Genomic DNA, 23604 nt, shown 5'->3' with positions numbered 1-23604 from the left:
AAATAATTGTCATTTTTTACCAAAAGTGATGTTTTTTGCATGAGTCAACTTTTAGTTGATGACTCATGGTTATTTATCTAAATAAATTCAGATAAACAGTGCATCTTAGTCTGACCCTTTCTCATGTATTGGTTGTGATGTGACAGGTGATTTTGTTATAGTTCCTTTGTCAGTAAATCTAGAAATTTTGTGTGCAGCTATTGCAACTTTACCTGTAGCCTAAGAGTGAGGATTTATTTATTTTGAACCAGACGTAAATGATAAGGGCCCAACAGTTACTTTCAGCAGGCATCTTGAGTACAGCAGTATAATTTAATTAAAAATTTATTGTAGAACATCAAAAAGGACTTCTAGCACTGCTGTAAGTAGTAACCCACTATATTCCAATGTACAAATCTTAACAAGACCCATTTCTAATTTGAGGAACTTGAATTGAGTGTGGTTTAAAATGGCAGCAATAAACAATGTTCTATTCAAGAATGAATGGCTGTCACCAGAGACTGTGAGGATAAACCTTTGCTACTTGCTGCAGCAACAAGTCACAATAATTCCACTGGAGAGCAGGTTGTTGTCTGAGGTGTAAAGACGTCTTTGTCAGACTGTTTCTCACACTCGTATGTAAACGTTTCAAGTAGTCTTTTCCGCACTTAAAACTTACCTACAAATTCAAGGACCACATCTTTTGTGGCTTTCAGAGCAAAAATAAGACCAATGACACAGCGCTCTGAAACTCAGTTCTTTTCCATGTATTGCACAACAAACATTTTGAGGAACATACATGCACAGACCTGACCCTAGGCATTGCACTGCGGTCAACGTTGAGTTTGATTAAACTGACTGTGGTGTTCTGGGTCATGCAGTGCACAGTTAATTTATACAAGATATCCATCAAACTCCTCCTGACTAAGCTGAAAATATCTGGTCAATAAGGAGACAGAGCTCCCACCCCCCACGTCATTACAACTTTCTCTTTGTCTCATTCACCAACAGTGCTAGCGTAGGTTGTAGCACCAGCCCTATGCACCATGATGGCTGAGAGCACTGCTGCTCTTGGCTTGTCAACTATAACCTTAATATCAGCTCATTATTTTTGAAAACTCAGCGCTACACGCTATGAAACATTGTGGTTTCCAGCTGAAGCCAGTGACAAGCACAACCCAAGCTGTTTTTGGTTTAAGTGGACCGTTAGCCATCAAAACCCCGTAGGCCTTGCATCCTGTGGGAGAGTGTACCAAAATCCATTAAGATTCTGTATGCAGAAGGTAGAGAAGGGAAGGAACTAAGCTGTAATTTATGTAAAAACTTTGAGACCTTCTGTCACTTATGACTTTATTTTCTTCCACTGTGCCTGCAGGTATAGGCTGGAAATTATCTTGGACATATACAGTACATCATCTATGTGAGTGGATGCTTTGTCAGCTGACATTGGTTGAAGCCACTTCAGCTGGCAAGTGAGGGAGGAACTGTACCATGAGCCTGCTTTGCCTCTCCTGGGTGTGATAATGTATGGTTTGTGTGCATAAATACTACGAAGAGGATAAACTGTAATTCATTTCACAAACATGGAAAGCGCTTAGCTAACAAGAGGGTCTTTACTCTGCATTCATCCACCAAACTGATTTAAAAAAAGAAAAAAGGTCAGGGGGAGATGTCAGCAAGATTTTGCATGGCATTCCACTGCTGAGTTCCACTCCATGCGGCTCATTCTGGCTTCATTAATGAATGCACTTATCTTCTTAGAACTAACTTGATTGGTGATTTACAAACGGAGTTGTTGGAAAACTGTTTATGTGATAGTTGCTGAAGTTACAGGAACAACAGTACAGTAAATGAGAGCAAATGTACTGCAAATTTGGTCAAATTAAAGAAGTATATCAGCAGCCTGACAGAGAGCAGTGTACAGATTCAGGGCAATGATGTTATGCAAGCTGATACATTATGCATTTTAAAAAGATTTCACTTTTTTAAAGATTTTGCAAGCCTTTATTTTATGTATACTGAATGTGTAACCATAAACTAATACAATTATTATTTTTATATTTCAGTTTTAGCCAACTAGTCCTAGTGAGTGGTCTATTACTACACAAGAAACACATATTTTTTTCAAGCAATATTGTTAACACAAAAGAATAACTTTTTTAATACTGTACTGCATAAAGTCTATATATAATGTTAGCACATTGTGAAATTCCTAGTATCGTGCAGGCCTAACTCTAACAAAATATCAACGTTGATGCATTCTTATGTATGAATTCAGACAGGTTTCATCAGAAAAGCTAAAAGGACAAAAAATGAAATTACCTTAAATGTATTTTTGACACACAATGTACTGTATGCAGCAATATCAGTGTAAGAGGATTAAAGCAGATTAATAGATGAGTTATTCATTGATTCAGCTTTATGCCATACAGCTCATTCCTGATGTAATCCTTTAATTCAACATATCTAGACCTGTATGACTCACACAGCCTTGTTGTCACAGGAACCTTCATGGATCTTAAGATGAGGTCAGAGCCACATTTCAAAGTTGGAGTGATCACAATTTCTTAAACACCTCCATCATGTTTTGATCAGATCTTCTCCAGAAAGCAAGGGTACTCGAGCAGAACACTGTTTTTTTTTTCTTTTTGAGCTTACTGATCTCAGTTAACCGAGCTCAGCTGTGACAAACAGATGAAACATATAACCTCTGGTCCTAACACAGCTCTGTGGTCTGACAAATGTCCACAGTTAGCCCTCTGGGCAGACCTTTTTACAACACATAGCCATGTTTTCTGAGAAACATGACCGTTGGAAGGGGAGTCTAATTCGGTTTTCTCCAGTCCCTGATGATAGAGCTATCAGCTTTCCACGCTATGTTCTTTACAGGAAACATGATAAGGCTTTTAGTCGGATTGTGGACGTCCTTTGAGCTACAGTTGAACGAAATTATTTAAATGTAATCTGACATAGTTCTGACGAAAAAAAAAAAAGTAAGTCATGTGTGGAAAATGTGTCAACGTTTAAAAAATGATATGATCTACTTTTAAACCATCATGCTGGAAAAAATGTGGTATAATGTTGCAATCTTTTATTTACACACTGAATAAATGGGATAAAATCAGCTTTTGAACATGCATATTTAAGTTATATTATAAATGGGCATCTATAAATACACAAAAAAAATGTGCTGCTGCAATACTTCAATATATTTTTGCAGTTATTGCAAGTGAATTGGAGAAAATACAAAGAGGGTGTATTGGTAAGAGTAGGTGTGCAACCATACAAAATGTTTCCTCTGATCATTTGCAAATGAGATAAAGGGCTGTGCAATTAATTGAATTAGAGTTCTGCTCCAAACAATTTATTTTGTGGTGTACTTTCTCAAAGCCTCTCAAAACAGCTGAAATCTTGAGCAAATTCTCCTGACAGAGCTGAAGAAAGGCTATGTGGCCCTCAGTGCATTTCCAGATCTTTGTTTTTATATTTCATTTTGGAGGAATGACTTCTTCACAAGGTTTTACTTCTGTTCTGGAGTTAATGAGCACATTTCTTACCAAAACACATTAATCTCTTGGACACAAAACCCATCTCCATCCTGAATGCCATAATGACTGGACATTCCCAAGCTGTTTAATCTGGCATATAATCAGGGGTGAAAATTACACATTTTCTCCACCAGCCACAGTGGCTAGTATTGAAAATTTTTTACCAGCCACTCAGACATTTCACCAACCACTGTTTTTTTCTTCCGATTACAAACCCCACAAGTACAAGCAAATTATAGAAAATGTATTATTTAATCTTAACTCTATGAAAACCAATTTACTGATATAAGTTTACCATAAAGATGTGCAAATACAGAATAATTTAACATAAAGCATGGACACCTTAACAGGGTTGTAGTGCAATAAGTTAATTTGAAGTAATTACTAACTTTCACTACACAACCCTAACATTCTTGCAATCATATGTTGAACATTTCCAAATTTTGGCAACAACTCTCCCTGATAGTATTTATTAAAGATGTGTCTAGTCATTTTAAAAATATTTTTAATTTGTATCAATAGCTGTTTTCTAACTGTTTTATTTGTTTTCCCTTACTTATTGTTCTATTGAAATTAATAATTATTACTAAAATATCTCAGAACGTGTTCATTATTAATTTCTCGGGCCATCATCATTCTTGTGTTACTCCAGAGTTTTTCTGACTACCTGGAGCTTAGTGCTAGCTTCCCCTTCACACACACCTGCCTTCCTGCCTGCATGAAACTTTTTCTTTATGAACATTTTCTCTTCTTCTTACTGGGCAGCAGCAGCTAACCTGAACTCTTCCTCAAACTGTCCATGGTCACGTCTCTCTCATCATCCTCCTCCGACGATAATAAAGCCCCTGAATCGCTAGGTCAAAGTTAGTGTGGTAATTAACATATCAGTTAGTTTGACATATTTTTCTGAATGGGCTTATGCGCTTTTTAGCTTTTGTCGTAGTTTTTCTGACCCGCCCCGTCTCGTATCCGCTCATTTTCTTGGAGTCCGGTTAGCTGAAATGGCGCTATTTATATACTTAGAGGGGAGGGGTGGGCCAAGGAGGACTGAGGGATAAGCCCAATGTCCGTCAATAAAATCAACCAATGGGCTGTTGTGGTCGACAAAAATTGTATTTAATTTAATTTTTTTTTGTTAAATTATGACAGCGTAGGGCCGCCAGATATGGAGAGAGTCAGCGTCATTAAAAAACATGGAATTCTGAAAAAAATTAATTGTAAGATAGTAAGATTTTAATCTTACTATTCAATGACCAATGACCAATATAATAGTAAATATGATTTTTAATAAGATGGTTCAACATCTTATGTTATGTTAAGTTCCTTCAGGCAAAGGTTGCATGATTGGAAGTTTGGGAGAAAAATTGCTAATGGATTCTTGCCGTTATTTGTCTTTTTTTACTGGTAGCAACCCACACGCTTTGAAAGTATTCACCGGGGAGACATAAATCTCTCCTGGGTCATGCATTGCAGAGTTGAAGATGAGGTAATAAGAAGAGGGCCAAAAGTGTTGGAAGGCTGCGTGAAAGAGATGGGAAAAAAAGAGCAATGGAGGGGGTGGAGCTTGTGAGAGATGAGTGGAGAGGAGCAGAGTGGTGACATGAAAAGACAAATGAAGCCGGGCCGACACAAGCACAGAAGGGGGTGAAATAAAGTAGAACTGACTCCTGAGATGACATGCTGCAGGTGACTCACCATGAATCGTAGGTCATCAAAGCCATTGAGCAGGAACTTGCTCTCGTACTGCGGCAGCCCCACGTGCTCCAGCCACTCTCCGACCGGCTGGTCCAGGGCTTTACCACAGGCCCCATCTGCCGAGAGAGGGAAGCGCTTCAGCAGGGAGAAGCCGTTCAGCCGGTAGCAGCGGCACTCAGAGGACGACACATGGCATTGCCACATCATCCTCGGCCAGCAGAGGCAGAGCCGAGTGCAGCAGCACCAGGCAGGGTGGGGGGGAGACAGGGTCCAGGCTGGGGATGAAGGGCTCCCACGGTACAGGCGGGGGCCCAGCTAAACTCAAACACAGGAGGAGGATAGGAAGTGCTGCAGGCAATGCTCCGGCCCCTGGAGGGGACTGACTAGACTAATATTACACCTACTGGTGCTAGTGTGACTGACTGGAGATGTCAGGCGAGGGTGGAGGTAGTGCGGGGAAGGAAGCCCATCTGAAGCTTGGTTTTTCTAATTATGTTGGACTGAGCCACTGTGGCATCTTCCAACAAACAAGGTTCACTAAACATTCCTTTAGTGAGCAGATGAGCAAGTGTGAAAAAAACAAGTCCCTAGCTACAACAACACTAAACACTACAAACAAAAAAGGCTGGATATTTTTAGGTTGAGGGAAACCGGGGAGCAGACATTCTCGTATATATATAAGACATTACTATCCTAAAAGTCTCCATGTCATTTTAGATATACTAAACTCATTAGGGTGTAACACAGATATATTCAGCTCCCCCAAAATAAAGTGGACAGAGTTTTCACCACATACTTGTAAAGCTCTGGCTGAGTCCCATGGCTTCATTGGTCAACCTCTTTGAGAGCTAGGACAAGGCTCATACAATGAAGGTAGCAGCATTCTAAAGTACTGTTGAGGTACTCATGTTATTTTTTTTAAATCAAGGAATACACATTTAAAGTTCAAATCATGTTTCGTCCTTACTCCAGAGCCACACAGAGTACGATCAGGTAGACATATTGTAAATCCCACATCAAAGAAACGCTGGATTTCCAGTGTGCCAATTCCAAACTCCTCAATTCATATTCAAATCCAAGAATATATTCCTCGCTCCAGGTGAACTGTGAGGCAAAAGGCTCAGTGTCCTTGGTGGTTCCAGTGCTCCCAGTGCAGCGCAGCATTCACACTCCTTCAGAGGGCTGCTGTCAGTGCGGCTCCGCCGGAGAACGTGCCTCTCATCTCTCAGAGCAGTAAATCCAGGTTCAGATCCGACGCGCGGCAGGTGAGCTCTCTCTCCTCTGAAGCGAGGACCACCGTGGGACCACAGTGCATGTTAAGCTAGCTCCTTCCTGAGGCAAGCAACCCCCAACTCTTGCTCTGAGCCCACCTGGTTCTTCTTCTCCTCGCTGGGTGCAGCTAGCAGCCTCTGCGCTCAGAGCAGAGGTTTGCTGCATCCCTTGCCTGTCTGAGACATGCAGGCAGCGCTGATGCAGGAACACAGACACGCACACACACATACACACACACACGCTTACCCCTCACTGCTCACAGGGCATAACGTCCTGACGCTTCCTACTTCAACACAGAAGACCACAGACCTGCCTGAACCTAAGCCACTGCTGCCACGTCCTTCCAACATCCACGATGGGCAATGCAGCCAGAGATCTCCCCCCCCCACCACCTTCTTTTCATCCAAGCAAATCCCTCAAGCGCTTCTTTTCAACTTCCCCCCTCCTTCTTGCTCTCTTCTCTCTTTGCTCTCTGTCTCCCTTCAGTCTCATAGCCCCATTGCCATGCTCTGAGATCGCACTGCAGGTCTGCCGTATGCTGCCTGATGAAGTGGGGTGCTGTTCCACGTAACCACCTCTCTCCCTCTCTCTCTCTTCCTCTCTCTCACTATATCAATTCCCCTCCCTCTGCCTTCCTCTCCCTCTCTGCCTTGCACTCTCCTTCACTCCGTCTCGCTCTTTGCTTCTCAAACACACAAACAGATGCAAACACACACTCTTTGGTTGTCATCTGTCTTCCACTTCTTTTTTTGCCTTTCCCCACTCCTTGCACCTTCTTTCCTTTCAGTGTACTGATTGCAATTACACACAGCCACCGTGATCTCGTCAGCTGAGAAAGGACACCACTTGCAGAGGCAAGGTACAAGTCCAAAATCATAGGACTTGAATGTTGCGCTGCAACTGAGCAGCCCTGATTTTTCATACCATTTTTCTTGGTAGGAGATAGGAAAACAAAGAGCGCTTCTCAATCCACCTCCCTATTACCAGAGGGCTTTCATTCATTTACATCTTACTTTGATGATAGGACAAGGGAGGGCAGCATTGATTCAAGTCAGCAGAGCCTCTAATGCACTTGTACAAGAGCAAAGAAGAAAGGCAAAAACATTATAGAGTCAGAAAAACAGACGTGTCTCTCCTGATCTTGCTCAGTCATGGCAAATGACAGTAAAGAGGCAAATTCCATTATGTACTTCCAGATGTTCATGTCACATCAAGCATTTTTGAAGCACAACAGAAGCTACTTACAGCAAAAAGCCCGAATGAACAAGCAAGATGATATAAAATTCTGATGTATCTGGCGTAACAGGAAAAAAAAAAGACCACTTTGACAGACTCCACAGACTACCAGTTGAGGGGCTGTTCACTCTGTCTAATACCGGTGTTATCAGAATACAACTGCCAGGCAGAGCGTAATTATTCTGGCTCCCAAGCTGCTTGCAATCACCTCACACATTCCCTGTCAGGTCGTGAGCTAGTCAGTTAGTCATACCAATAAGAGGCAGCCCGAAAAAAGGGGCTATTGATTGAACCGCTTCTGTAATTGGGCACCTATACCAACGGCACTCAGGCCGCACAACGCTCAGGTAAAGGCCAGGTCAGTTGTGTGTGACCTGTCAGTCATCCAGGCTTCGCTTGAGGCCAGAGAAAGAGAACCTGCAATCAGGAGAGGAATGAAGGGAAGAAAAAAGAAGGAAGATAGAGGACAGAATCAGTGAAGGACAGATAAGACACGGAAAAAGACTAATAGAGCAGCAGGCGATGAAACATTTGGTTGAGATAAGGATGGTAATAGCATGTGAGAAGAACTGAAGCAGACTAATTATGATTCACTAGAACTCCTCTTCCTGCTTTAGGCTTTTCTTCCGAGCTTCACGCTACTGCAGCTTTTAAAATCCGGACAAAGCCTGGTAAAAACATCAGCCGCTACACCCATTTATTTCCGCTCATCCCCTCCCACATTAGATGGACCTAATTACTGACTGACAGAGTATCCTGTGCTCAACGGTGGGGGGAGATGGGTCACTGTTTTGTCCCCTGATTTATTAGGCCAAACTGTCAAATCTACCAAAGTGGATTTCCTCTCTGTTTCTGCACAACAAGGTCTGGACTTGCCATGAAGGAGTGCCAAGAAAGACCTGTGCACAAAAAAAAAAATGGAAGCAGAGGTTGTGCCTAGATAAAGCTGTGCAGCTTTATCAGAGCAGGAGAAAAGCAGTAGCTCCTTGTCAACACACCAAGGAGTGGAGAAAATGAGCCGCAAAGCTGAATTAATTCAGGGAAACTGAAGGCGGACGCTTTTCCTTTGAACATCAGCATGTGCCTGTACACAAACCCAGTCGATGCCTCCTGTTAGCTGCGCTTTCTCTCCTCTTCCTCCCTGTGTGTTAAGCTCATTTACTCCACAGTCGAGGTACTCATAATGGGCACAAAACGCAAGCAGTTTCTGGCTTGAGACTGAAATATTTTTTTGTTCTTAAAAAAATAAAAAATAAAAAATCTCATCTGGTTTTCAAAAATCCATTCCAAGGAAATGACTGAGTCCTACATGATTTCTAACTTTAGAGGGGTATTGTACAAATCAAAGCAGTCAAATCATCTTAATAAATATTTCTTCATTTCAGTCACAAAAATAAAAGCAAAATGACAAGAAAATGCTATCTTTATGTCTCACTCCCATTTGTGAATACTCTGAGGGCTACCTGTTTGTTTGCTTTCATCCTACTTAAGAAAAAAAAAAACCTAAGCTCCCCATGAAAAAAGCTCTTACAAAAACAGCAACAAAGCATCTTCATAACCTCTGAAAGTACTTGCTCACAATCTACAATTATAATCGGAGCAGTGACTGGATGACTCAGCTGAATCTGGGACACTTTCAGAATGTCATTCTTCTAAATGCTCCTCTGATTACTATATACCTATAAGAGTGGAAAGAAAAGACACACTATATATCCCCTTTATGTAATGTCTTACTTCAGAGCTCAACTCTTATCGTTTTGTAGCGGTTAATCTAAAAATGCTTAGCAAGCTGGAACTTATAATTAAAATCATAAATTAGGAGTTTGCTGGACACAAGCTTCGCTTAAAATGTATCTCAGCATCAGCTATTATAAATTCTTTTACAAACTGGGCATGTAATTATTGGTAAATGTACAGATTCTTTATTTATATATTCATCCATGACCTGTTACCGTGTAAATTAGAGAATATAAATACGCTTTCCATGGCAACTGATGGTTGAAAATACACTTAAGAAATGTTCTTGGTTAATTAAGAATATTAGAAGTGATCAAACCATTTCAAGTCACACTTGTCACAGGGTTCAAAATGAGGTGACAAAAGATATGAGAAATAACTCCACATTAAAAAATACATTTCCATGCCTGTCGTTACAGTTTAGGTCACATGGACACCTCAGATCTGACTTTTCTCCTCCTTCACTGCTTGCCCCCAGGTCACTTCTACATGCCCTTGCTGCACTTTAAATTTCATCAAGTTACCTTATTATTCCGCTCATGTTGTGTCCCAGAATCTGTAAAATATTAATGTTTTTATGATCTTGACACTCATTATACCCAAAAAAAGAGTTGTCTGACTGCTTGTCAATGTTTCAAAGTAAGTTTCATATAAATATTATTTTGAAAATTTAGAGTGTTACAATTTTTTTTCTTTTTTTGCAAGTTTGTACATTTCTTTTAAAGAAACAAAGCAGTACTTTTGAACATTAATTAATGTGGTACACCTCGAATGTGAACCTGTCCTTCTTATAGTACAGTAAGTTTGAAACTCAGAATGTCAAAACAGTCGCAGCTGTGAGAAAGGATTTTGGTTACAGTGACAAACTGTTTTTGATGATGATGTTTTCAGTCTTACTGTATTATAGTAAATGTGGTTTAGAAAAATCTTGCATTCCCCAGTTACTTTTGATTCGCCAGATCCCTGTTATGTCTACAGGGCATTCGGTTGCAATACATATTTTTGTTTTCATTGTACACTATACACTATGCTAAAATATTGGTTTATTCTGCACTTTGGACTTGAGCCCAGCGTAACTTTATTTAAGTGCTATACAGACCTGAATTCAAAACTGGATAGCACTTAATCTAAAACCACCATCAGAAGACCATTTACCTTCAAATACCTTCAGTCACCTGAGAGACATATGGTATTACTGAATAAATGTCAGGTGCTAATAAATGATTTAAACAATACTTTCCTGGTCATAAATCTATAGTAGTAGTTGTAGAGCAGGTTTAGCATTGTTTGTTTTTCTTGTTGTCAGTTCTCATAATTGTGTGGTTTTTTTTACTCATTTAATCTTAGAATCATCAAAGAAATCCTAGTTTTATTGTCAATAAATTCAACTCATGCTTTGTCTCGCTGGTTTTTCTATCATTTTAAATAAAGTGTAATAATTTCATAATCATAAAGACAATTTTAATTGTAAGAAATATACAGATTTTACTACATTAAGAAGTTGTTCATAATCTTAAGATATTTACACTAGCTTGATTACGCAACAAAAATGTTCAAAGTTAAAGTACAAGTTAGTTGTTTCTTACTTTTTGCAGATTGATTAGGAGGAAAAGGAGCTTCTATAACTTCTAGTCAAATGTACTTCATTAAACAATCAGCAAGTGCAGCCAACTTATAAAAGAAAAGTTTTGGCAATTTGTTGATCTAGAGCATACAAGTGGTTTTAACACAATCTCAAAAAATAAATACATTTGTTACAATGGAGGAGCAAATGCTGCTGCCCATGAATATGAAAAGTATTGAAAAGCCATTTCTGAAACCTATTATTCTCCAGTGTGAATGTTTTTTTCATGGATGGAAGCAATTTAAGGCAGTTGCAAATGTTCCCAGGAGTGGTTGTCACAATAAATTCAACCTTAAGGTCAGAACGTGCAGTGCTTTGTAAAACTGTAAAAAACCCAACAGGACATTTCAGATAGAATTAAAAAAAGACAGGACAAGTATGGGTAGTTTGGAGGGGTTGTCAGGAAAGAGACTATATTGCCTTCATAAGGACATTGGCAGTATGACTTAAGGCTCTGTCATACTTCACCTAAAGTCAAGCAGTCGACTTCTCGTATTCTCACAAACCTTTCACACATGGTGCAGACCACCTGGGGACACCCCTCCCACTTCAGTATTTGTAATAACTCTAAACCAGCGTTTCCCATCCCTGGTCCTCAAGGCCCACTGTCCTACATGTTTTAGAGGCTTCCCTGCTTTAATGTGCCTGATTCAACTGATTGCAGTTCAACAAACGCCTGTTAATCAGTCATCAATTGAAATCAGCTGGACTGAAGCAAGAAAATACCTAAAACATGCATGGCAGTATGCCTTGAGGACCAGGTTTGGGAAACACTGCTCTAAACAAGCAATGAAACATCATGGAGAGAGCGCCAAATTTTTCTCTAGATACACTCCCTTGTGGACAACCACTATGCAATTTCCATCCAGGAAATCTTTGTAGGCATTTTGCGATGAATTGTACTTAATTCCTCGCCACGTCTGATAAATGCCCCTCAAAAGTATTCACGCCACCTGCCGTTACTAAAACCAGATGGTGAAAGTTTACCAGTTGAAATGAAATATCAACATTGCTATCTGAGCGCATTTCTTCATGAAAGACGTCTACAAACTTATTCAGCTCTGTATGAAATAGTCTGACCCAGGCATGGTGTCAAGCACAGCAAGATGACGCAATTTCCTCTTGTGATGTAACTATGTCAGTGAATGCTGAGTTTGATGCTTTGAAAGCATTTAGGCTTGAATAGTTGTGTTAGAATGAGTCACAAGACTAATGAAACCACATCTATTGGTTATAAACGCATGTTTGTTATAACAGCATGTTTGTTGAAAACCCAAAGTTATTAACAGAATACACCAAAGCAAACATCCAACAGTGATGGGCTAGTGTTAGAAAGTCTTGAAAAGAATGAAGGTTTTGTAAAGACCCAGTCCTCTTATTTCAATATTTGTATATCTATGCATTCAACAAAATTTACTGCCATCTTTTGTTGTTTCTTGCTCCCTTAAAACTTGCCATACCTTGCTGTAGCCCATAAAAACACCGCGCATAACTGATGAAAATGTTATCCAAGCCAATCTGTGTAAAAAGCAGTCCTGTGCAGAGAAAAGCTGTTATGTAATAAGATGAAACCTCCTTATAGGAAGGTATCTAATGGAGGAGGCTGACAGTGTAACCTAAACACAATGAGCTGGTGCCAGCTGGCCTCTCCCTCTGCACCGCCTGAAGGACACTCACTGAAGCCCACTATCAAACTATTAAAATATAAATCAACTGGGGAGAAAATGACAGTGGGGAATTTAAAATGATGTATTTTTCATAAAGAGGAAACTTGCTAGTTACAATTGGCAACAATGAGCTGTCAGATGAATCTCAGCTTAATTCCCTGTGAGTCAGAAAAACAATACATCCATTCTATACATCTGCTTTAATACAAGCCCAAATTTGTCACAAGTTAGATTATGTTTAAGTGTACATACACATAAATATGCACACATCTTGAATTGACCTAGCCATAAGACATATTTTTCGATCACTTTGAAAAGCTTTACTATAAAGCACTAAGAGTAAAGCACTATAATGGTTTACTGCAGCTTACCCATAAAAGCCAAAGATTACTTCATCAATTCTATCATGTTTTAGCATTTTCTTTGCTGAAATGTTGCCACTTTACATTTCTTTCTTTTGTAAGATCACATTTCATGTGGTTGTTCTATTATGTGATACTTCTTTTGACTGTTTAGTGTATCAAACTATTTTTTTTCTGTTACTTTGTCTTTCTTGCAAGTTAAATGTATTTGTGTATGAATGGTGTTATACAAATAAACTTGTCTTGCCTTTTCTACAGTGGTGTTGCTGTTGATGAAACCCTTCAGGGTTTATTCTAATTCTTCATTCATCTCCTCTTTTTATTCCTTCCACTCATGTTAAAGTAAATACTTAGAATTAGACTCCAGTACTTCTTGCTTTGGGTCTCTGAAAGACATACAAGCTCATAATAATACTTTTAATTGGTTAATTATTGTAGTTTGGGTGTTGGTGGTATTTGCTTTTTTATTTTTTCAGATTTGAATCAGATTAGTCTTTTGTTCTTAGAAAGTTCATTCCACAGTTTCAATTTCAGATTGATCTGAATTGTTCTTCTTTGCTGCAAATAGTTTGTTGATGTCCTTGGTTTAGGAAATAGATATTGGTTGATGGATGAAAAATGTAATTCTGAATTTATAAGCGATTAGATTTTGCAAACTGCACGTCTACACGCACAGATACTTTTACACATGCAGATATTTTGAGACCATTTCACTCCATAACAAACTACTTCTCACTTCAACCCTCCTAAGAATTGTTGTAAATGGCATAATGGAAAAACGTTGTGATGATGTGCTCAAGGTGGAGTGCCAGAAAGAGCAGGAACTTCTTAAAGAGACAGGCCAATTTGTGTTAAATTCAGTTTAATAGTTACATGATTTTTATAACAACTCAACGCATAACATAGTTATGTTTTTGTGCTATAAAATGGCACTATTGGATTGGAAAATACATATTACTGCCCCTTTAAATAAACATCTGAAAATAGGGATTAAACCAATGATTCAGATTCCACAACATGACACATCTTTTGTACATATTTTTACATCTTCCAAACATAGTAGTGTCAGTTTGCAACCCTGGTTTAGCCTCTTTGGAATAAATCAGATGATATTATTTAACATTACAATCATCTTCAGTACTGTGCTATTGCTGCAAATTTCCACATCATCAAATAAAGAAACACTACTTGTGTCTTTTTAGGGGATTCCACAAAGAAATCTAAATCTATAATTCTTAAGCTTCATCTATATAAAACTTGAAATGTTTGATCTTCTTGAGCTACTTTTTCAGAAATAAACATACGTTAAAATTATGCATTATTAAAAAAAGAATTACCTGGGCTTGGCTTGGGATGCTGGTTCTTTGTTGTTTCAATGCCAGCCCCAATCAACGTCATGATCTTCTCAATCTGTTAAAAACAAGCATGAAACACTGGTAAAAAAAAAAAAAAGAATTAAAAAATACATCACAGAATCCAACTCTAGCTCACAAACTGGAAGCCCCAATGCTAATTATCAACATTTTTTATGAATGAATGAGACTTTCTATGGCGTTTGAACTGTGTGCTTCTGTTAGAATCACTGAGTGGGTGGACTGCTTTGCAGTGATGGATTGTGAGCACCAGGTTAACGTAGACAGCAGTTCGATGAGTAATCCACTGCTTAGCAAAAACATAGACAGGTACTAGGCTGAATTACAACAACGAATCTCCAGTAACTAAACATTACAATGGCCATTAGGAGTCTATAGCCCAAACAGAACCTCCGGAGGCCCTGATCCGATTGAGTTTGCAGTATCAGACATATAATGTGCTGTATTTAGACTCCACAAATACAAAAGCAATAGCTTGATGCACCATCATGTATGCTCAGTGTGGCAGGCAGAGGCTCATGAAAAGGATGCTTTGGGCCTTAGAGCCAAGAATGTCTATTTAAGAAGACTCTTAGCTTTCAGAGCCAACAAAAAACTATTTGTTGCTTGTATTTTTCCTACATTGCCAACTTCAAGTTTTACTGATGTGCTTTTGGGGCCAGTAAACATGTTGCATGAAGTAAAAGCAAGAAACATGTCAATATTAGTTTTCTCAAATGAGGGATTTAACTGTTGACTTTAATTCAACAGTTATAACTGTGTTTCCATTGACCATATAATTAGAATTCTGAAAATATATGTGCTTAATGGAAACACGGCAATTAAAAAAAAAAGCATGCTATTCAGTTGTATAAATATTAGTATATTTTGCAAAACTGCAATGGAAACACCATTACTACTGAATGCTACTAATGGCAGATTAAGAAGACAGAAAGTGGTAAGAGGATAATGGCACAGCATGTTTTTGAATTGCTTATAGTATGAACAAATGTATTAACTTGATTTTAGTTGCGCTTGGTTATTTAATTATGATGAGCCGACAGCATCCGTGATATTCTATTTATCTGTTTATTGAATTTATCAGATCTTAAGAAAACAAATAATTGAACTGACCTAAAGAAGATGGTAACACAGACCTAGTGTTTTCAATATAGATATATAAAGTACATCTGTCACTGTATACTAAGTCTACCCAACAGTCTGGGACTCATCACATTTATTGCATACACTGCATGTTAGAAGAAGAATCTCTCTCATCGCTGGTTAAGCAGCTGTCTACAGGGTGCTGAAGTGTTTGCTGACGCTCAATGCTTCAAGGACAATAAGACCTCATGCACAATACAATACATTATTCTGTATTCAGGCAAACAAAACTCACATTTTTATACCATCCAATATTCTGTAGGTGTCTGAAGAAAATAGAACCTGCATATAAATGTTTGTCAGCTGCAAGCAAGCCAACTTTCATGCACAGATGACCTCAAAATTTATGTGCAAAATATTGCAAACCAGACGGGTGTCTAAATATAGAAACCCTGGAGTAGACTTTTCACAATCAGCAATACAGGATTTTGCAAGGCTGAAAAAAATGATTTTACTTTCACTACTGACACCAGGCAGAGACACAGCCAGGCTTATTTGATGTAATATTTAGTGTTTGAAAAAGCACTATGCTCTTCGCTAGTGGCATCAACACTGTGGAAAAGCCTTGATTCATTTGGAAGTCAGGCACGTGGGATGCATGGCATATGCCTCCAGCAATACAGACCCCACATTACTCTTTGAATTAACCCAGATACATTCTATATCAAATACAGACACATAGAAACACACACACACCCCACCAGGTGCACTTTTACCAAAACCTGTCTCCGGATATGACGCTTCTGAGAAAATCCAGTATCAAGAAAATTAACAGAGGTAAAATATTTCACAGCTGCATATTATTACTGAGCTCTTTGGCACATAAACACTGAATAGAATTTTGTAACAGATATGTTAGTTACACTTTTAACCACTGGAAAAATCAAACATCATCTGACAGAAAAACCATCCAACCTCTGGTGCCGGACATGGTGATCTTTTTTGATGCAATATTTTTCTTTATGAGATTATATTTCAGAAATTGTACAGAGAAGAAAACAACACTCAATAAAAACTTTCACCACTGACAAATATTCTCAATTAGATGAAAGTCTAGGCAGCCCAGGTTGTATGTTTGGAGTCTGTCTCAAGTGTTTTACAGTCTCTTAAATGTTTTTTTGTTTGTTTTTTTTTATTGGTGGCCCTGTATTTAGTTCACTTCCCCAGTTTTGTTGGACCAAATACATGGGATATCAGTCTTAAGAATTGGAGTTGGATACCCCTAATTTTTTTCTTTTCAAATATTGGATTTCACAGTATTTTATGAGATTATTAACATTTGGGTTATTGATACCTAACCTTACTCGACTTCAGTCTCCACAACTTTATCCCTAACCTGTCTACTGTGTTCTTCGGTCTCCATAATCTTTTTTTTTCACAAATGTTTTCCTAGAAGCCTTTGAGGCCTATGCAGAATAATTGCATTTAGAGAATTGTCAACAGAATGGTGGACCTTATCTACTAATTTGGTAAACTTGGATGGTGAATAGTTGTACTGGATTTCATTTTTGGACACATGAGTAAAGGGAGAGGAACACATGAGCTGGACATATTAATCAAGTTTAAATTTGAGAGAACCAGTGACGAGTGTTTGGGAGTCTCTAGCTAGTGGAACAAGCCCTTCAAACTATATCAGTGTACTTTGAAGAAAGCCCATCTCTTCAAAGACTTCACATGACACTCTTGAACATCTACACTGTTATGATTTTACACTACATTCCAATAGTCATTAAGTAGTATTATTATTAAATATTCATGCCAGTGTCTATTCCTAAAGCTTAGACTTTATGCAATGATCTTTTGAGCAAAGATTTAGTTTAATATACAGACTTAAATGTTATGCTGTTAGTCAAATTGATGCTGTACAAGGGACCAAAGTTCACAACCACATACTGATCATTCTTATTGCACTTTAGCTAGATTATCTGAATCTTTTAATGTTACTAAAGTGGGAAAATGTTGCAGAGAGGGGCCATTATTCATAATTAGAATCACTATTTGTCCTTTTAGTCTGTATGCTTTCATCCAATTAAGTTGGTGACCTGCTGTGAGATGTTACAACAGTTTATTTCGTTCCCTCATATTAACTATGTATATATGCGATAGGCCTTCTGCACACAGTAAGCACAGTGGTTCAGTCAGGCTGAATTATTTCCTTCATTTTGTGCATCGTCACACTTGGTAAAAATAGATTATATGCTCACCGTATAGGTACTATTATAAATAATCAACTTGACTGAAATGGAATTGACTAAAAAGTTTCCATATGTGAATATTAGGCATAAAACATATGGCAGCCAATGGACAATTCTTGTTTTTTTTCCCTAAGTTATTTTTCATCATAGCATAGACCATGCTATCTTAGAAAGATTAAAAAAAACAACAACATCTGAGGTTAGGTGAATATGTCAAAATAGAAAATTATGATTCCAGGCCAGATCATTCATTCTAAGTCCAGAGTGGGAAAATGATGAAAAGACCCAATAGCAAACAAATAAAAAATTAACAGACTGCAGTAAGCTGTCAACATCTGGATGAGGACCATGAACATGGGCACCGATGTTTAACACAAGGACAATGGAAACAGAAAACGGTGATAGTGTGGAAACATCACCTGTTGGAATATAATTTTATATTTAGAAAATGTGTTTTCTCACAAGAGCACATCTTTCAGCCCTAAAAAAACTCTCATTCAATCATCACACAAATACCAAACATTTTATTACATGAGTGTGTTTAGGCTTTAATTACCTTCAGCACCTGCAGCCTTTTTGGTGATATGCAGCTGGAGATTTCTTTTGTGGCAATGACATAAGTTGTATGGCACATCCAATGTTTCAGCCTTGCATTGATACATTCACTGAAGCCAAGACTTGCATAAGATCTATCTTGCATTTCTGTAATAAGAATTTTTTCAAAGAAAGAAAACTATTTTCTTGGATAAGCTGCAGGCTTTTCAGACTACACAATGCATCTTAAAGTATTGCTATTCACAATGTTATCAATGTTATATTAGAATGTACTTTGTTTTGTTGAAACTAAAATAAATGTTTCTAACCCACCAAAGCAATTTCTAATTTCACTTTGTATAATTTACCAGAGTCTGACTAAACCCTGATAAGCCCTCAGTTCATCAGAAAAGTGAGTATTAAAAAAGTGGAAAACTGGTATTTATGCGAGTACAATATAGATTGGTTGTTTTTTGGTCACCAAGAACTATAGGGGTTTTATAACGAATAATGCTCAATTTAGTTCATTGGTTTATCTGATGTAGAGACACTGGAACAGGGTTTCATGTCAGTATTTCACTTTGTTTCTATTTTTTTATTTGCACCATTGTTTCTCATCTCCTTTGTCTGCATGCTATCTAACAGGACAGAGATAATGCGAAATAATCTTAAACAATGTGCCTTAGGGATACAGAGTACATTATTGTTTACTGAGCCTGTCTCTCTCGGGCAGAAATGATGGCTGAAAGCCTATAACGAAGGAGATAATGAAAATGATGACTCGATATATTAAACCAAGCAACAACAAAAAAAAGCTGCTTGCTTCACTGGCGTTGGTCTGAAAGCAGGATTACTGCTACAGTATCACTGTCAATAAAAACAGATGGGCCAGGAGCTCTGGAGTAAACGAGAACAGATCACATAATTATATCCAACAGTTCTGATGATCTGTAGTGATTTTTATTTATTTGACAGCTCTGAAACCACACAGCATAAATAAAGTCAGCATGAATGACAACATCCAGATGGCGAAGAAAGTCTAAATGTAGGCTGGCAAGCTTTGTGAATACTTGTATTCTACTCATAAATGTTTCCATCATGGATTTCGTTTAGTATTTTTTAGAAACCTTTGTAAAAAGCTTGTAATTTATGGGGTTTTCCATAACGTTTCTATTGTTGAGGACAAAACTTTCTTGCTGTACAATACTACTGATGGTATGATACAGATGTGTTGATATTGCGTGAATTTACTATAACTGGCTGGTCAACTGATAAGACATTTAATTTCTGCTGTATGTATTTTAATCCATCTCTATAAAAGGACATCCTGAAGCTCTATACAAAACTAATGGAAAACAGCAGAGCTGGAATATTTATGAAACCTTTCAGGGATGGCTTTGGTGCAGCTATATATGAGTGCATCCAACTATGTGTAAATCATTTAAACCAGCTGTCTATTTTTATGTTGAAAAATGTTGCGGCTATTTTTTTAACAAATGTTTAACAAACAAGTATAAAAATGCTTTCTGTAGTATCTGGCAGGTTCAAACCTAGACAAAAGGTTTAGATCAGTCAGTTCACAAAACAAGGAATAGGGCTTGTTTTTGATTTCTATTCTAACACACAATCAATATGAAGAAAAACCTTGAACCTTTAAGAGTTATTTATTATTTTGCTTTATTGTCTACTTTTTTGTTAATTGCCTCACAACATTGTTATGTGTGAAGAAGATCGCAGACATTTTAGATTTTATTTTTTTCTTATGGTTGTTTTTTTTAAAAAAAGGTACAACATGAAAGTTATTATTAGATTGTTTAGGATTTTTACAACCAATATGAAGCCAAATTGTAATTCATCACATCCTGTACTCACCAACATCTGCCTTTCCAGATCTTTAAGATTTGTTCACTCTGTCTGCCGCACCACTCATATTGTTAAAGAAATGTCCCCATGAGCTAATTTAATATAATAAAATTGTATAATTTGGTCCTCTTTCTTTTTTGGACTTTTGTCAAAAATCCTAATTTTCACAACTAATTTTGATTTATTACTTAAAGTATTATAATGAGTGTCTGCACCGACTGATGGCACCCTTTGAATTTCGTTGTCCTTGTGACAATGACAATAAAGATTTATCTTATCTTATCTTATCTCATCTAATGGTATCACAAATCTATGCGTTACAACCAGAGCTACAGAATAAGGGAATGTAGAAGAGTTTAAACGCACTCATGCGTAAAAACCCCATGAAAGCCACTGGGAATCTCATTATGCACAAAAATGAAACTACTCAAGCATTTTTAAACACACAACCTTTGAGTACTAAGCAGATGGGGAAAAAGTCATAACTTTTTTTTTTGTATTTTTCATGGAATTGAAAAGTAATTCGTTGTTACTGGAATTAGTCTGTTTGTCAAAGTGAAATGTGGGAATTTGATGGTTATCTGCCTTAGAAAATCAAAAGGTGTAACAAAAACATTGAGGATAAGGCCGATGTTTTATGATGAAATTAGAAATATCAAATGGTGTGCCACATAAGAATCTGCATGGAGTGCTTGAATTTTATAGCGTTTTTGAAAAGAAAATGTCAAAAAGGATTTAATATGATTACAGTTACTTTGTTGTTTTGGCTGTCTTGTAAGAAAAGGTTACTGATATTGGACAAACAAATGTTTTGTTCTTATTGCACAAGACACATCACACAAAAAATAGATACTGTTGTCATAAATAACATATTCTCTCTCAGTCAAAAACAGGGGACCATGCCAACTGAGATACAAAAAAAGTTACGTTTATCTTATACCTCTTTCAATCAATGGGGACTAAATTCATTAGAGAAGCTGGTACAAAACATACATTTGATAAAAAAAAATTAAATGGTTATTTTAAATATGTATTAAGACTTTCTTTTATTCTGATATGTGAACAATGTCATATTTCAGAAGACAGATGTACTAAAACAACAGAAGCTAACAGAAATTGGACATCAAAACGAACATTATCATGAAGGCGAACCAAAAACCAGGCAGCAGCACTGAGACATCTGCTGCTGCAGGGACAAGGGTGAATGTGGTTACATCTTTGAGGTTTTCCACTGAGCATTTTCCGTAATTAAAGTTTTATTTACATCAAAGACAATCCCACACAGATTCAAATAAGTTTGAGCTTACTGGTGTAGCGTCCCACATTCATCTACAATGTGTTTCAACGTGGACAAAAATTTGGCCATTTTTGCATCAGAAGCAGCGTCGTTACATCAGCCGACTCGTTTTTACGTAAGTGAAACTGTTAACAGAATACCAAGTGCTTTTGCTGCAATAGGAAACAAAGAATGGCTTGCCGTAATATCAGCTGCCACAAGATATAGCATTTAATACACATATGCTTCCACTGAAAATGTCAAATGGATATAAAGGTTATGCTTGAAACAGTTATTTTGTTTTCACTTTCATGTCACAGTGCTGTATACTGTGATAACTTACAGCAGTGAATGTTTGTGTCAGACTTCATAATCAAACTTTATTTGAGCTTTTTCTGTTGCTTAAATACGTTGATTATTCATTAAAATAAAAAAGTCCATCTGAAAGAGGTGCATGTGGGTATTCTAATAAAACAGCTTGTTACTAGAAGCAGACTCTTACTTTCTGCTTCTGCTAAAACAATTGTTTGAACTGGTTAGTTGAAAGCAACTGCAAAAAGGGCAAACACAAGTGAAGTGAGCTCAGAGAAAAGGTCAAGAATTGTTTCTCTGCAGATAGAAGGCCACGCTGTTCGTTAGATGAGCAAAGACTCCAGCTTCCATTCCCCGCAGCGGGGTGCCAGGAGAAATGGTTTCAAATTGAGGGAATCAACAAAAGATTGGTAGACACAATGATGAGTAGGGAAAAAAAGAGGCGAAAAACAGCAGCCAGTTTCATCTGGGGTCCGGGCCAAATTCGAAGACATAACCGAGATTACCTGTGGGTCCAAATAAGATCAGCCAGTAGGAGGGAGAGTGATGGAGAATGACGAGAACCATCAAGCCTCAACAATAGGACATTAAGAACTAAATTAGAAACGAATGAGAATGACTGAAGCTTTGGAAATAATGGCTATTTCAATAAGAGTTTAAATAACTTCGATAATGGAACGTTTTGAGAAGCACAGTTTAACCTGACAAAGCTGATAGCATCAAATATAGATTTTTTTCTTAAAGCTGATGGAAACTTGTAGTTATTTATGTTAAGTGAAGCTTAATGAGCTTGAATAAATCTTGCTGTAAAAACAAACATTTAATTTTATTCCAGTGGCAAAAAGTCAATATTACTTTTAAGAAATTACAAAGGGCTCTGATGCAGCTACTGCTGCAAAACTCCTCAACCGTTTTCAGTCAACATTTTAAAAAACTTGAAACTTGGTCAATTAATACAAGTAAGAAAAAGATACTGAGTAAAATAAGCATCAGAAATTGTTATGGTGAAGCTGTAAGCGTTTTTAATGTAAGCCTTCGTGCACATTTGAAACAATACCTACAAACTAAGAGGAAAGCATGAAAGCAGTATCAGTCACTCCCCCACATTCACATTGCCAAAGAAAATCCCTTGAAGCACTGAGGGGAAAAAAGACAGCTAGAAAACAGGATGCCCTCAAGAACAGGACACCCCACCCAGAATGGCCTGAACAAACAGTGTGTGTCAGAGAGCAAAGGGTTGGAGCAGAGAGCAGGAAAAGGGCATGGGAGATGACAGAGAGGAAGATACACAAATTCAAGTGGAAGCTCAACATTTTCTCGGCCTTGTGTGGTGACACATTTCTGTTTTAACAGTGTAATTGCACAAGTCAGTGGTACAGGGTCATAATCTTCATGCACTAAGCAGGGCTTAAATCAAGATGACATGAGTTTGGGCCATGAGAATCCAAGATTATAACAGATAATCTTGCGCAAATAGTCATAACAGGGAAAAATTGATCAGGACTGAGGATTTAATGTTTCTTTTTTAAGATCAGCTGAATGTCTGTAATGTTTAATGCTTGTATTGAATTGATTGTACTGTATAAAGTTGACAAAAAATCTGTATAACTATATGATTGGATTTTATTGGAATGAAATAAACTGTATATAAATGAGTTTCATAAAGTTGATTTGAGATCACATGAATCTGATGAGTAGAAAGAGACAGATGGTCAGATGAGATGAGACACAGAAATATTTTCATGTATATGCAAAATTTGACGAGTAAGAGAAAGCTCAGTGCACATC

The 23604-nt window shown here is 37.6% G+C and overlaps 1 protein-coding gene across 9 annotated transcripts in view; it reads right to left on the bottom strand.

Moving 5' to 3' along the window:
• LOC102227521 (ankyrin repeat and SAM domain-containing protein 1A-like) overlaps positions 1–23604 on the bottom strand; it is a 55549-nt gene that overhangs the window by 29554 nt on the left and 2391 nt on the right. For 8 of the 9 annotated variants that reach the window (XR_002751866.1, XR_002751867.1, XM_023325128.1 and 5 more), the window contains 2 exons: positions 14458–14530; positions 5223–5338 (listed from right to left, as the gene is read on the bottom strand). Coding sequence is in view for 7 of the 9 variants with exons in the window: in XM_023325128.1 (XP_023180896.1) it covers positions 5223–5338; positions 14458–14530 (189 nt within the window). In the remaining 2 variants the exon portion in view is untranslated. Of the gene's footprint in view, positions 1–5222; positions 5339–6018; positions 7072–14457; positions 14531–23604 lie in introns of those variants that run through there. The other variant, XM_023325134.1, reaches the window with a different exon arrangement.

This window comes from Xiphophorus maculatus, chromosome 20 (assembly GCF_002775205.1).
Source record: "Xiphophorus maculatus strain JP 163 A chromosome 20, X_maculatus-5.0-male, whole genome shotgun sequence".
NCBI classification, from domain to species: Eukaryota; Metazoa; Chordata; class Actinopteri; order Cyprinodontiformes; family Poeciliidae; genus Xiphophorus; species Xiphophorus maculatus.
Note: the sequence above shows the minus strand (reverse complement) of the source record. Positions and strands in the feature narration are given on the sequence as shown.